Genomic DNA, 14,152 nt, shown 5'->3' with positions numbered 1-14,152 from the left:
AATAAATAGGGGTGAAGAGGAAGGTTATAGAAACCTTCAGGGCATCATGAATTTCCAAAGGAAATCTGAGCTCAGAAGTTTGCTTCCTGATTACAGGCAATACTTTCCACTTTGACCTACACTGTAGAAACCTGTTGCATTCATACTCCAGCTTTGTGTAGCACACAAACCTTACTTGATATTACTCTTTTGGAATGAAAGCTGGATAGCTATGGCAATGTAAACCAGGAGGAGAAATTTATGGTCTACTTTTTCTAATATTCCCATAGAAGTCTGCTATTTCCCCATAAGAAAGTTCAGGTTTCTGAATAAGCTTCATTTTTTCAGTAAATTAGAATTTACTGTGTTTTTAAGAGCTACATATGTTTAATACTAAATTATGCTAATACATCAAAATTGTATTTGATTGCAAATTTGATCATGAGCCATAACTCAAAGAGAAGAATGACTTTTAGGAAGTAAATAGGGAAAAATGTTATGCAAAGAGTGTGCTAAAATTATGTTTAATTTCATGGCAGGTATGCTTGCTATAAAGCTACCATTATTCAATTAGTTTGTTTCCCAAATTTTCAGGGAAGTAATGTGTTTCAGTAAAGTCAAAGTTGTAAATTCTGCATTACTTTAGAATAAAGGATTAGGGATGCTTCAAACCATGTAACAGTCTCCAAATGCAGGAAATCAGCAGTTAAGGTTAAAATCCACATAAAGACATGGAAATAGAAAGTAAAGTAACTTGATCCCTCCCTTGAGGAGAACAATGCAATATTGGGTAGTTTCAATAAATGCTATCAATGTTTGTGATCAAATTAATATAAATGGATTTTTCAAGACCATACTTTTTTATTCTTTTTTTCTTTTCTTTATAATGTCCTTTAAGGATGAGTTGCAATTTGCATGCAATTATGAAGCTATAACCAGTACTTTTATAACATTGGCTAGAAATATATGGAGGTCTTCCATGTAAAGATGGAGGGGAGAACTTTCTCTTATAACATGGTATGAGGGATACAGTAAAAAAAAAAAGAAAATGCCATCCTTCTATTGCTATAAAAATATGAAGATTGTATTTTCTCCAAAATTTTACCATAACATCATATCAATTTGTAAATATTACACTGCCACTAAGGATGAAAATAATTAACAAAAGCACCATGTATGTCTACATAAATTGCTGCATGGGTTACATGTACCTTCATAATTCCAATATTGTAGGACAAAAATATTTTATTCTTTAATAGATTTTGTGCAAATTCATGCTCTTTTTATTAAACAAGATAATGCTGAAACATGCTAGTTTTCCCTTTCTTCCCTCCTTGCATATGTTCTAATGTCGCTAAGAAAAGGCTATTTAAACCTATAGTAACATTTATAGATACAGTGAAGTTGTCTCTTAATTTTCTTATTTTTTTTTCAGTGTAGGTTGTAAATAGACATTCTAAGCTGTATGAAATACATATATAGATTTAAATGACATCTTTTTTAATAATTATGGGAATAAGTACAACACTAAAAAGAAATACAAAGTTTATGAAAAAGTTGATATATCTTATCTAAGCAAATAAGCTGGTAGTTTTTACAAGCATATAAGTTGCTCTTTCGATCTTCTAATACAAGAATACTTGTTCAAGCATGCCTTTAATCTTCTACTGTATTAGAGATGTACTGTTTGAAATTTTTAAAATATTCTTCACTGGTGCACTTCATGACCCTTCCTTGCCCCTTGCTTCATTCTCCATAAATGTTGAGAGCAGTGTATCTAAGTAACATGCCGAGGCAGTGAAGGAATACTTACCAATGTACCTGGTTCAAGATAATTAGCTTGCAAATGATCCATTTAATTCTTAGTATGTTTATTTTTTTCTTTCCTAGTGCAAATAATTAGTACAATGAAACTTCTTAAGGTTAAAGTTTCTTTCCTCTCTTAAAAAGAAATGTTTATTTTTCCCAAAGAGTTACATGTAGCTATGCAGCCATAAATCAGCCTCTGATAGTGGACAAGAAGATAAAGAGCTTGATTTTACAATATCTCTCTTGCTTGCATTCCTGAAACTTTGTTGCCTCATTTGACTCAAGATTCTCAGTTCCTTCCTTCCTTCCTTCCTTCCTTCCTTCCTTCCGTCCAGAGCAAAGTAAGAGCTACTGCTTTAAAAGAATTAGTCCAAATTTTCCCTAACTCATGAATCTGTAAGTGAATAAAAAATGAACATACCCTGTTGTATTTGGAGGGGGGGGAGGGAAAGCGTTCTCTGCAGTTCTGAATGCTCCAAACTAAAAAAAGCTAGGAAATGGCTTGATATGCAGATGCATTAGTACTACAATTCAAAAACAGAGATAATTGATTGCTAACAAGTGAGAAAAAAAACAGTTCACCTGAGTAGCATATTTCAGATAACTTTAGTGCTATAAAAGTGCATGGTATACAAAATAAAGCTCTGTGAGCAGTACTGAGGAGCATTCAGATTGTCTTAAATTTTTGGATAATAAATCAAGAATGAAGCATCCTGGCTGTCTCACAAAAATAACTGCTGTCATTTCAGAGACATCAGCAATAAGTGTTTGGCAACTATAGCCATCATAATTTAGAACCACCCAACAAATCGGCAATCTCACCTTAAATACAAATGAAATTGTAGGGACCTGCAGTATTGTTCCTAAACAAGATAAAGGAAGGGTAGGCAAGAAATTTACATTCCCATCCTTCCCTCTGTTTATACTGCAGTCTCTGGTTATCTATTGCTACTTTATTCAGTGCAGCCGAGACCAGTTATCTCCCCTGTGATTTTTGAGGTCATATCTTAAATTGGATGTGTATTACAAATAATTCCCTCAGATATTTTTTCAGATGAGGAAAAAGATTGCTAAGAAAAAAAATATCTGTTCCATTGCAGATGTTAGTAAACAAAACAGACACTGAGCACTAGTCAGACATGCTGCTGCATTAGCATTATTTAGGTAGTATACAAACTATAGAGAAATTGCAGGATTGTTTCAATTATGATTTTAAAGTTCTTGGTGCTGCTGCTTTGCACAGTTCTTAAATGTAATGTAGACTCTCTCTTTGAAAAGTGGAGCCATAATGCTTGGAAAAAAAGTGATTCGGAGCTGCTGGGCTAAACATCTTTCCTTGAGATGGTAGGCAGAAAGGTAACTTCATAGAAAAACTCATGTGTCAACTGAGAAGACTTCTCTCTCTCCTTGCTCATCTGGCTGTCTTTTTGAAGCCAGAATTATACTGGTAGTTTTAGACAGGCTCTTTAAGCCAGTGAAAGAAATAGAGTCTGCATGTGTTCAGTCAGTTTGAAAAAGGTAAGTAAATTATAACAGTGATGCCATGAGGAGTATTTTATGTTCCTTTCTTCCCTGCCTTTCCACTCCACTCTAATTGCAAACATGTTTTTGTAAAAGATATAGCCTTCATGTAATGATGACCAAATATAACCAATATGTTCTGGTGGAAATAAAGCTGGTACTTTGGACAGAAATGTGTTTTCATCTGCAATCCTGGCCATAGGAGTGCAAATTACTGGGCTATAATGGCATGCTGCCACTACAGTCTTTGGAAAAACATGACAATAATTGCAAAACCCCTCTCCAAGCATCAGAAAAAATTACTTGCACCTAATGATCAGTTTCCTCCTAAATTCAGAAGCAGGAGCAAGTAGAAGAGCCTTCTTGGAAGGGAATAGATGATTTAGGTGAATAAATAGTTATAAAAAAATGAGAAAACCATCGGCTCATGAAAAGGCATTGAGTCCTGTGTGCATCAGGAATAGCAGCTTCACAGACATGCTTTTTATCAGACATACCACTGACATCAGCAACATCTTTTTCATAAGGAGAGTGAGTAGAAGAAGGAAAGCTATTAAACTACATACTTTGTTCTTTTTTTTATATAGGCCCAAATGATACTTATTTCCCAGACAGTTGAAGTCTGTAATTTCTTTGACAAAGGGAATATACTAACTAGGGATAAGCTTGGATATCAGAAATAGTCAACATGATCCAATTCAACTCTTTCCCACATACCCAAATGCCCATTTCCATAAAGGGAATAATTCATAGAGATTATTAAAAACTAAGGTTTTCTATTTTAAGAAAGTATACAAAAGAAATTCAAAAGGAAATGTTTCCATTTGAGGTGCCCCTAATTCTAGGTAATGATGGCAGTTGAAAACTAGGCCAATAAAGTACTTTTTTTCATTGTTAAATTCTGCTTCAGTTTGTTACATTGGACATCTAACTCTTTCCCTCCCAAAATATATATCAATATTGAAGACTGATCATCATAATTAACACTGGTCTGAAAGTTTCATTATAGCACATATGTTGCTCAGATAAGTATTTTTTATATACTAGGGGTATTCTTTGTTTGATGATATAATAATATAAGGTGTCAGTCAGACCTTTCACATGTATAATATAGCATATGACTTTCTGCATTTATGAAATATCACACACTATATACATGCAGGCATTGCTACAGAGTAGGTATTCCACAGGGAGACATTTTATAGGCATGAAAGTAATGCTTTTTTGATGATGAAGTCCTTCCTCAGCCTGTAGGAAACATCCATCATTCACTGATTTTCCTTTTCTTATATCCATGCAATTAATGGGTTTTGGGAGTAGTAGTTAGCAATACCGTGTACTTTTAGTTTGTTATGTTCAGCTGAAAAGGTGAAACAGTACCCAGTGCACTGAAGCTTAGAGTCACATGAAAGTCTTGTATTTTTATACCGCGTGCTGGAGCAATACGTTCAGATGAATATAAGAACACTGTCACTGTTTTCAGTAAAGAAAGTGGTATGAAATACTCTTGTCAGTAGATAAATGGCCAAATTCTAATCTACCACTATTTGTATCTTCTGGCAGTCAGTCCTAAAAGCTTCTAGAAAATTGAAATGGAGTGAGTGCCTCAACACATTTGTATTCCTGAATGATGAGTAAGAAGTCAGGCAGTCAGACTTTTTAGTGTTTGTAATAGAGAAGGCTACAACAACTGATGTCTTAAATGACACATAAAGTGACAGTTTCGCTGTTTTGGGTATGCAGAAGCTCAGTTATGACATACCCTTTGACTACTTCTCTGTCCCATGGTCAGGAAGGCTTCTATGTATCTTTCTACCCATCCCTCTGATTTCATAAGCCTTGTGCTATGTTTGGGAAGGAGGAACTAACTTGGCCAAAGGTTAATATTTAAATATTTAAATAAATAGGTTTCCCCCCCAGTGACTGAGAGGAAATTAATCAAAGGCAGAGTAAGAAAATGGAGGTTAAAAAAAATGTATACTATTAAGAAAGATCATAAGAAAAATTCATATTCTCTTCAAGTGTTTCATTTATGTCAGGCCAGTCAGGTATATTTTGTTCACTGTTTAGGAATAACAGTAACAATTTAATTAGTTTTATACATATAATGAAAACCTTTTCAAATAGTTTTTCTGTGAGTTAACTTCTAGTTTTAATTTGATGATTATGTTGGCCATCTATAGCTCCAAGGATTTCTAGGGCATAAGGATTCTTTTGCCATATTTCTTTTTCCAGAGTCATATCATCTTTGCTGAAAATTAATTTGTTGCATGGAAATCTCTGTTGGCCAAGTGCTACCTAGAGGTTTCTTAATGTATTTTCTGCTGGTTTTTAGTCTCCATTCTGAAGTTCCATGACAAAGGAGAGCACTAACAGAAGGGCTCCAAGTCACCCTGTGAGTGGATACATAGAAAGAGCATGCATACAGCATGGCCCTGGGAATTGTAAAACCCGTGTTCTGCTTGAGCTCTCATTGGCTATTGTGTACCTATACGGTATTGTTACAGCAACATCACCTACTCCCTGTTTGTCCCTGTTTACTAATCCAAGCACACAATGTGTATTCCTTATCCAGTTAAAATACCACAATACCCGAATAAGGACTGAGTGCTCTGTATTTATCTTGCAAGAATATTGTTAAATTTTCTTTAAAAGCTTTATAAAATAAGTAAAATGCTTTCAAAAGTCTATGAAAAAATGTTACATAGTTGTGCAGTATTTTGAGATCTGAATAAACAGAATTTAACTGATCCTGATTCTCCACTTAAACTTCTCTGTACTATGTTCTTTTAGGACCGAACATGATTTCTGTAAAAATCACATTAAGTTTTAAGAGATATCCGATGCTGCAGAAGAATAATGGGTGGTTTCTCTTCTTTTTGGGGCAGTTTTGGTATGAATCATGATGGAATTGGAAATTCCTGTGGGACCAAAGGTCATGAAGCAGCAAAGCTAATGGCAGCTCATATTACAGCAAACACCAACCCTTTCTCTTGGTCAGCCTGCAGTCGGGATTACATCACCAGTTTTTTAGAGTAAGTAATCTCTCAAGAAAAGTCTTGATTTGTTACAAAAATCCACACCTTTCAGAATAAATAGTAGAGAGACACAGTGACCTGTTCTGATGGTTTACATTTTTTAGAATGAACAGATGGAAGTATAGCAAGTTACTTAAGGCTTTTATAGTGTAGAGTCCTTTTCCTATGTAATGGCAAAAGCTTCTTCTGCTCCATTCCCCCCCACCTTACAGTTCTCATTTATAATCTATTCAAAACATTTTAAAGTGCTGATCATATTTTATTACTAAATTGCTAAATTATTCTGAGGGTGAGAAATAGAGAAGAGCTGAATTTGTCTATGAATGATGGGAAGTGTTTTTTTTTTTTAAATACATGCATAATGTGAGGGAATTGAATGAAAGGAATAAAGTTCTAGCCCTGTTCCTTGTACATTTCATTCTGATTTTTTAATGCAGTCTTGTGGGGTTTTTTTCTATCAATGTTCTTTGGTACCTTTAGTGAGAATATAATGATTATTATATTAATACCTTAAAATTGCGCTAACCTATACTTCTGTGGTGATATTTATCCAGAAATAGATTGCTACCTGAAATTTTACTTCTGTATGAAAAAAATAAAAGTCTCAAAAATGTGCTCATATCAATGTATACATTGGTATACATGATGCATAATGAAGCCTTTATATGTATTTTAAGTTGTGGAAGACACATACAGAACTTAGTTCACTGAGAACATGTTAATAACAGGATTTTAAAAAAATGTGTGTAAGGTGAGCTTTATGGGAACAAATGGCAGTTGGTTGATAGATTCAGTGTCATCAGTGCAATCATTCCTTTTAGAAATAAAGGTTGTTTAATAATTCAGACACTGTGTTTTAGGAGATGGACTTAAAACAGTCAAATGGTCTAACCACTAGACTACTAAGAACAAAATGGGCTTCTCTTTCAGGGATCTAACCTCAGAATAAGGTGCTGTATTCTGAATCTTACCTGAAGGAACACATCCAGACCAATACATTTTCTTTAGACTGGTTCAAATGTAGCTTCCCACACAATGTATAGGAACACTGAATTATTCTGAAGAGGTTTTTGAGCTCCTTATAGAGTCAGTGGGCAGAGACAGACATTTCATGTTGGTGTTAGGTGCTGTTCAGAGGAAAATACTTCTCCTGTTTCTGTATCAGGTTAAGGCATTTTGTATCAACCCACTGAACTATGCACCCACCCAATTTTATGTACTGGAGTGTTTAAGATGAGTGTCTAAACTAAAGTACACTGAATAAGACATCCTACATGTATGTGTAATACAGGTTTCTCACAATATAAGTTGATTTTCTCAGGAGAGAGAGATATATATATTCATGTAACCCTAGCATTATTAAAAAAAAAATACAGGCTAGACTTGATTCATCATTACCAATCATTTCTGTTAATTCAGCGCTGTTCCCATTAGTAGTCTTTCTAGTATGTCATGCAGCCTAGTTTTAACTGTGACAAAGAATAGGGGTTTTACATCTCTTCTGAGTGATTATTTCACAGCTTGGTAGTTCTATCAGCTTACAGTTCAGGTATTGTAGCATTTGGTGGTTTGTTTCTTAGTGTTGTCAGTTCTGCTCTTCTCTGCCTTGTCTTACTTCTATTTGTTGCTCTCTTCTGAACTCCATTTTAAACTCGTAATTGTCCTGTAAATAGGTTATCTATTGATGAAGATGTAATTCCACAGGTAGCTAAGCAGTCATTTTTTATTTATGGCTTTTGAGAAAGAAATGTGGTAAAATTCTGTGGCTTGTATTATGCTGCAAATGTAATAGAGCTAAATATTTGTTCATAAAGTTCCCGCACAGTTTTAAATTTCAGTCTGAACAAATTTTCTTGTTTCTTTACTTGATATGTATGCAGTGATCTTTCAGTTTTTTACTGTCAGTTGAAAAACATGTTTAGCTTGTACCTCCTCTATGTTTAAATATTTTTATTTATTTTATTTTTTACTATTAGCATCTCCATTATTTTTTTCCATTCCCCAGGTTTGATATTCACTATTTAGTTTCATTTTTAAGTCTGGGGAATGCCACTGAAATTGTAGTTACATTAACATAAATCTGGAATAGTAATTTGGTGAATCTGTTCCTGTAGTTCTAATTTCTAGGGGTTTTTTTGAGATACTTCTCTATAATTGCCAGTGTTTGCAACTCTACTTGAATTACTACCATCTCTGAATTTCATAAAAAATCATTACTGAAGATACTAGGTGATATTTGAGCTAGAGTAAAAAAAAACCCTAGAAATAGCAGTTCCAATAATAAATTATCTTTTATAATATTTTAGCTATATTTTTGTAATGAGAATGAAGATGTTATTTTTTTCAAAGCCACCTTGGATAAACATTCTTCTATGCATTGCAATTATTAATAGATTTTCCAATTGTACAGGATACTGTGTTAACAAACTAAGAACCAAAGATAACTTCTCCTTCATCTACTAATTCTGCAGTCTGTATTTAAAAATTTCAGATTTCTCAAGCATGATCTGTTCATTATAAATCCATGCTTGTTATTGTTTGCGATTCTAATATCCAATAAATGAATTGGTAATTTTTTTCTTAAAATAGTTTTATTATTTCACAAAAGTAGAATAGTCTGTAAAACTAGGTTTTTTCTCATTTCTAGTCTTCTCCCCAGCTTTTCATGTCATCTCCTCAATGACAGCAGGAAGCTGTTAAGATAGAGTTACACAGGTACCTGAAGGACAGCTGTCAGAAGCCTAGATGACTTCTTTTTTACCCATTCACACCTTTCCTTGAGGCAGAACAGCTTTAAGAGCAGAGGCTTTTCTGTTGCAGGTAATGATCAGTGAACAAGAAGCAAAGAAAAATAGTGAATTTCATGTGGTAGCAATTCCCTGACTGCTCCTATAAATAGCAGAACAATCGGCATCCAGACAGGAAAAATTATTCCATTTTCTTTCTATTACTTCTTCACAAGTTAGCAACAGATGAGGAAGATGATGATTTAGAGCTTTAGAGGCAAACCCTCAAGATGCTGTTATCTGTGTCTGCAGATGTTTATTCCAGATAGATTAGACTCTGCCCCCTTTCACAGCTGGGACAGGACCCACTAGACCACAAACAAGGAAGACAAGTGGGTTTTTTCTGTGTTTAGTGAGTATGGCTAGTCTAGGATTCATTTAGCTATGTCTAACAAGAAAGATAGAGCACAGTGGGATGAAATGCAGATACACAAGCAGAAAACTGAGGCCATGAGTCTGTATGACATTATCACCTTTTAGATTTATCAGCTGGGGTCTGTATACAAGTTTGGGCAGGGCTGTCATGGCACCAAGATAATGCGGCTGGAATGCATTCTGCTAGAAGCTCATTAAGTGTTATCGTAAGGTAGATTCATGTAGATTTACCAGTTTGGGTCACCATTTGCTACAGGAGTTTTGCACTGTTGAAACTGAAGTCATCCTGGTGATATTCAAAGTTGAGCCTCAGCTTCACCCTCCTCTTTCTCAAGACTTTCTAAAAACTACACCCAGAAACAAATTTTCCAGACTGACGGTACTGAGGAACAGCCATTAAATATCACTTGGAAGGTATCAGTTGTCAGACACTAGTTGGGAAAACAATTTATTTTGCGGGATGGCCGGATAGAGGATGAATATGGCTTTAAGGATGGGAATAAAGACAAAGCAAAGCTATGTATTGCTACTAGATGATTCAAAGCTCCCAAGAAGGATGACCAGTCAGCATAGGCTTTGAAATGGCCAAGGAAAGCCATTTTTTTCCTGGGGAAAACTTTCTTCTAGCACATAATAACCGTTGGGTGTCAAGCTTTATGTTAGTGTGAAAGACTGACTGAATAATGGTAAAAATCCTATCATTAGAGCAGAACAGGCATATTTTTGTATATACTACAAATATTTTGACTTAAATTTCTGCAATTATATGTCTTGTAGAGTAGGTATAGACTTTAATTTACAGGTTTGGTGCATTTAAAGATTTAGATGTGATTCTGTAATCTAATCTGTTCAGGGGTCCATATGCCTATTGAGAGACTCAAAGATAATAAGAGTTTTTAAATGCTGTGCCCTTGCCTGTCTGTTTACAGTATCACAGTTTACAGATGAACCTCTACACTATTGGAATCTATGGAAATATACCCATCATATGCAATACAAGCTCAAGCTAAACTTCCCACTGCTTGTTTAAGCAAAGTTCCTATCTGCAGTTTGGTCCTAACAGTACAGAAAGATCAGTTGTATTTGAGTTATTTCCATATTGGAGTTATTAACATGTACTCCTCATATCCGCAAAATACAACACTGAAATATTTAGATTCAAAAGAATGTAGGATAGTTTCCCAACTTCTGCTATTTAGATACATATATCTGCAATAATTAAAAGGGAAAATGCAATATTTATTTATACTACAACCACACATGTGATATTTTAAAGGTAGATTTCAAATGAGTTGAGGGGTGGTGGTATTATAGAATCATAGAATCATTTAGGGTGGAAAAGACCTTTGAGATCATCAAGTCCAATTGTTAACCCAGGACTGCCAAATCCACAACTAAACCATGTCCCCGAGCACCACATCTACACATTCTTTAAACACCTGCAGGGATGGTGATTCCACCACTTCCCTGGGCAGCCTGTTCCAATGCTTCACCACCCTTTCAGTGAAGAAATTTTTCATAATATCCAATCTAAACCTCCCCTGGTGCAACTTGAGGCCATTTCCTCTTGTCCTATTGCTTGTTATCTGGGAGAAGAGACCTACCCCCACCTGCCTAAAACCTCCTTTCAGGTAGCTGTAGAGAGCAATAAGGTTCCCCCCCTGAGCCTCCTCCTCTCCAGACTAAACAACCCCAGTTCCCTCAGCTGCTCCTCATAAGAATTGTGCTCCAGACCTTTCACCAGCTTCATTGGCCTTCTCTGGACGTGCTCCAGCACCTCTACATCCCTCCTGAAGTAAGTGGCCCAAAACTGAACACAGTATTCGAGATGTGGCTTCACTAGCGCCACGTACAGTGGCATGATCACTTCCCTAGTCCTGCTGGCCACATTATTCTTGATACAGGTCAGGATGCTGTTGGCCTTCTTGGCCACCTGGGCACACTGCTGGCTCATGTTCAGCTGGCTGTCAACCAGCACCCCCAGGGTCCTTTTCTGACAGGCAGCTTTCCAGCCACTCTTCCACTAGCCTGTAGCATCGCATGGGGTTGTTGTGACCCAAGTGCAGGACCCGGCACTTAAGCCTTGTTGATCCTCATACAATTGGCCTTGGTCCATCAATCCAGCCTGTCCAGATCCCTCTGCAGAGCCTTCCTACCCTTAAGCAGATCAACACACCCACTCAACTTGGTGTCGTCTGCAAACTTACTGAGGATGCACTTGATCCCCTTTTCCAGATTGTTGATAAAGATATTAAACAGGACTGGCCCCAATACTGAGCCCTGGGGAACACCACTTGGGACTGGTTGCTACCTGGATGTAACTCCATTCACCACAACTCTTTGGGATCAGCAATCCAGCCAGCTTTTTACCCAACAAAGAGCCTTCCCTTCCAAGCCATGAGCAGCCAGTTTCTCCAGGAGAATGCTCTGGGAGACAGCGTCAAAGGCTTTACTAAGGTCCAGGAAGACAACATCCACCGCCTTTCCCTCATCCACTAGGTGCATCACCTTGTCATAAAAGGAGATCAGGTTAGTCAAGCAGGACTTGCCTTTCATAAAACCACACTGGCTGGGCCTGATCCCCCGGTTGTCCTGCACATGCTATGTGATGGCACTTGATCTGCTCCATAACCTTCCCCAGCACAGAGGTCAGACTGACAGTCCTGTAGTTTCCAGGATCCTCCTTCTGGCCCTTCTTGTACATGGGCATCACACTGGCTAACCTCCATTCTTCTGGGACCTCCCCAGTTTGCCAGGACTGTTGATAAGTGCTGTAGAGTCATTTGATGAGCTCCTCTGCCAGGTCCCTCAGTATCCTGGGGTGGATTCCATCCAGCCCCATACACTTGTGCATGTCTAGGTGGAGCAGCAGATCACTAACCATTTCCCCTTGGATTATGGGGGCTTCATTCTGCTCCCCATCCCTCTCTTCCAGCTCAGGGGACTGAATACCCTGAAGGTAAATGGTCTTGCTGTTAAAGAATGAGGCAAAGAAAGCATTAAGTACCTTGGCCTTTTCCTCATCCTTTGTCACTGTGTTTCCCCTTTGCATTCATTACAGGATGCACATTCTCCTTAGCCCTCCTTTTGTTGCTAATGTATTTACAGAAACATTTTTTATTGTCTTTTATGGCAGTAGCCAGCTTGAGTTCTAGCTGGGCCTTTGCCTTTCTAATTTTCTCCCTTTATAACTTAACGACATCCTTATAGTTCTCCTGAGTTTCCAGCCCCTTCCTTCTTCCAAAGTTGGTAAACTCTACTTTTTTTTGCTGAATTCCAGCCAAAGTTCTCTTTTCATCCAGGCCAGTCTTCACCCCCAGCAGCTTGTCTGTTGGCACATGGGGATGACCTGCTCCTGCACACTTAAGACTTCCTTCTTGAGGAATGTCTAGCTTTCCTGGACCCCTTGGCCCTTCAGGACTGACTCCCAAGGGACTCTGTAAACCAGGCTCCTAAACAGGCCAGAGTCCGCTCTCTGCAAGTCCAAGATAGCGGTTCTGCTGACCCCCCTTCCTTACTTCTCCAAGAACTGAAAACTCAGTCATCTCATGATCTCTTGCCAAGACATCCTCCAACCACCACATCACCCACCAGCCCTTCCCTGTTTGTAAACAGCAGGTGCAGCAGGGCATCTCCCCTGGTTGGCTCCCTCACCAGCTGTGTCAGGCAGCTATCTTCCACACACTCCAGGAACCTTCTAGAACTGTTTCCTCTCTGCTATGTTTTATTTCCAGCAGACATCTGGTAGGTTTAAGTCCCCCACAAGAGCAAGGGCTAGTGATCATGAGACTTCTCCCAGCTGCTTGTAGAATGTTTCATCTACCTCTTCATCCTGGTTAGGTGGTCTGTAACAGATTCCCACCATATCTGCCTTGTTGGACTTCACCCTGATCCTTACCCATAAACACTTGACTCTTTCATCACCATCATTAAGTTCTAGACAGTCAAAATACTCTCTAACATAAAGGTGAATCACATGAAATTCATTTTCCTTAGTAATCATATTTTTTTCCTGTATTTACCTGCTTATTGCCTTAGTTGCTCTTTGCATTCTTCTGAAATGCTTGGCAGCTGTTTGTTTTTTGTTTTTCCAAAGGATTCATTGTAGTATTTCAAATAAATTATTAAGATAGGCTTAAAATGAGAACATAAAATGTATGGTTAAAGGGGGCTTTTTGGTCTTTTTTATCTGCCGATAAAAAGTATAGAAAATTGAATATCTCCAAAGAGTAGTGTAGAACATTAATTTTTGAAAGTATGTTTATTTGGCAAGGTTCATGGAAAAGATCAAAAGTGCTGGCAAAATTTGTTGGAATGTTGGAAAAAAAATTAAAGTGCTGGCATAAAGAATACTTTAAAAATCCTTGCTTATTCACATGTGAAATGAAAGTAAAAAAGCATCTGTCCTCTTTTATGCACACTGACTAAATAAAACTGAATAATTATATTTAGCAAATTACCAAGTTTTCTAAACAGAACAACTCTGTCTTCCTTTGGTTCTTTGTTATTTGTTCCACTACACTAAAAAAAAAACGAGAAAAAAACAAAACCCACCAAACAAAACAGTGAAAAGAAGCGAATATTAAAGTTTTCAAAGATGATGATCTTAGTTCTAACATGACTTTTTAAAAACTAAATAATACA

General features: G+C 37.0%; 1 protein-coding gene across 5 annotated transcripts in view; it reads left to right on the top strand.

The window, feature by feature from the left end:
* The window catches only part of LOC130141961 (A disintegrin and metalloproteinase with thrombospondin motifs 6-like), a 158,458-nt gene that overhangs the window by 56,977 nt on the left and 87,329 nt on the right, over positions 1 to 14,152 (top strand). For all 5 annotated transcript variants that reach the window (XR_008819232.1, XM_056323297.1, XM_056323298.1 and 2 more), the window contains one exon: positions 6,198 to 6,344. Coding sequence is in view for 4 of the 5 variants with exons in the window: in XM_056323297.1 (XP_056179272.1) it covers positions 6,198 to 6,344 (147 nt within the window). In the remaining variant the exon portion in view is untranslated. The remainder of the gene's footprint in view (positions 1 to 6,197; positions 6,345 to 14,152) is intronic.

The sequence above is a fragment of the Falco biarmicus genome, chromosome W (assembly GCF_023638135.1).
Source record: "Falco biarmicus isolate bFalBia1 chromosome W, bFalBia1.pri, whole genome shotgun sequence".
Lineage (NCBI taxonomy): Eukaryota > Metazoa > Chordata > Aves > Falconiformes > Falconidae > Falco > Falco biarmicus.
The sequence above is the reverse complement of the archived record's forward strand: the minus strand, read 5'-3'. Positions and strand labels throughout refer to the sequence as shown.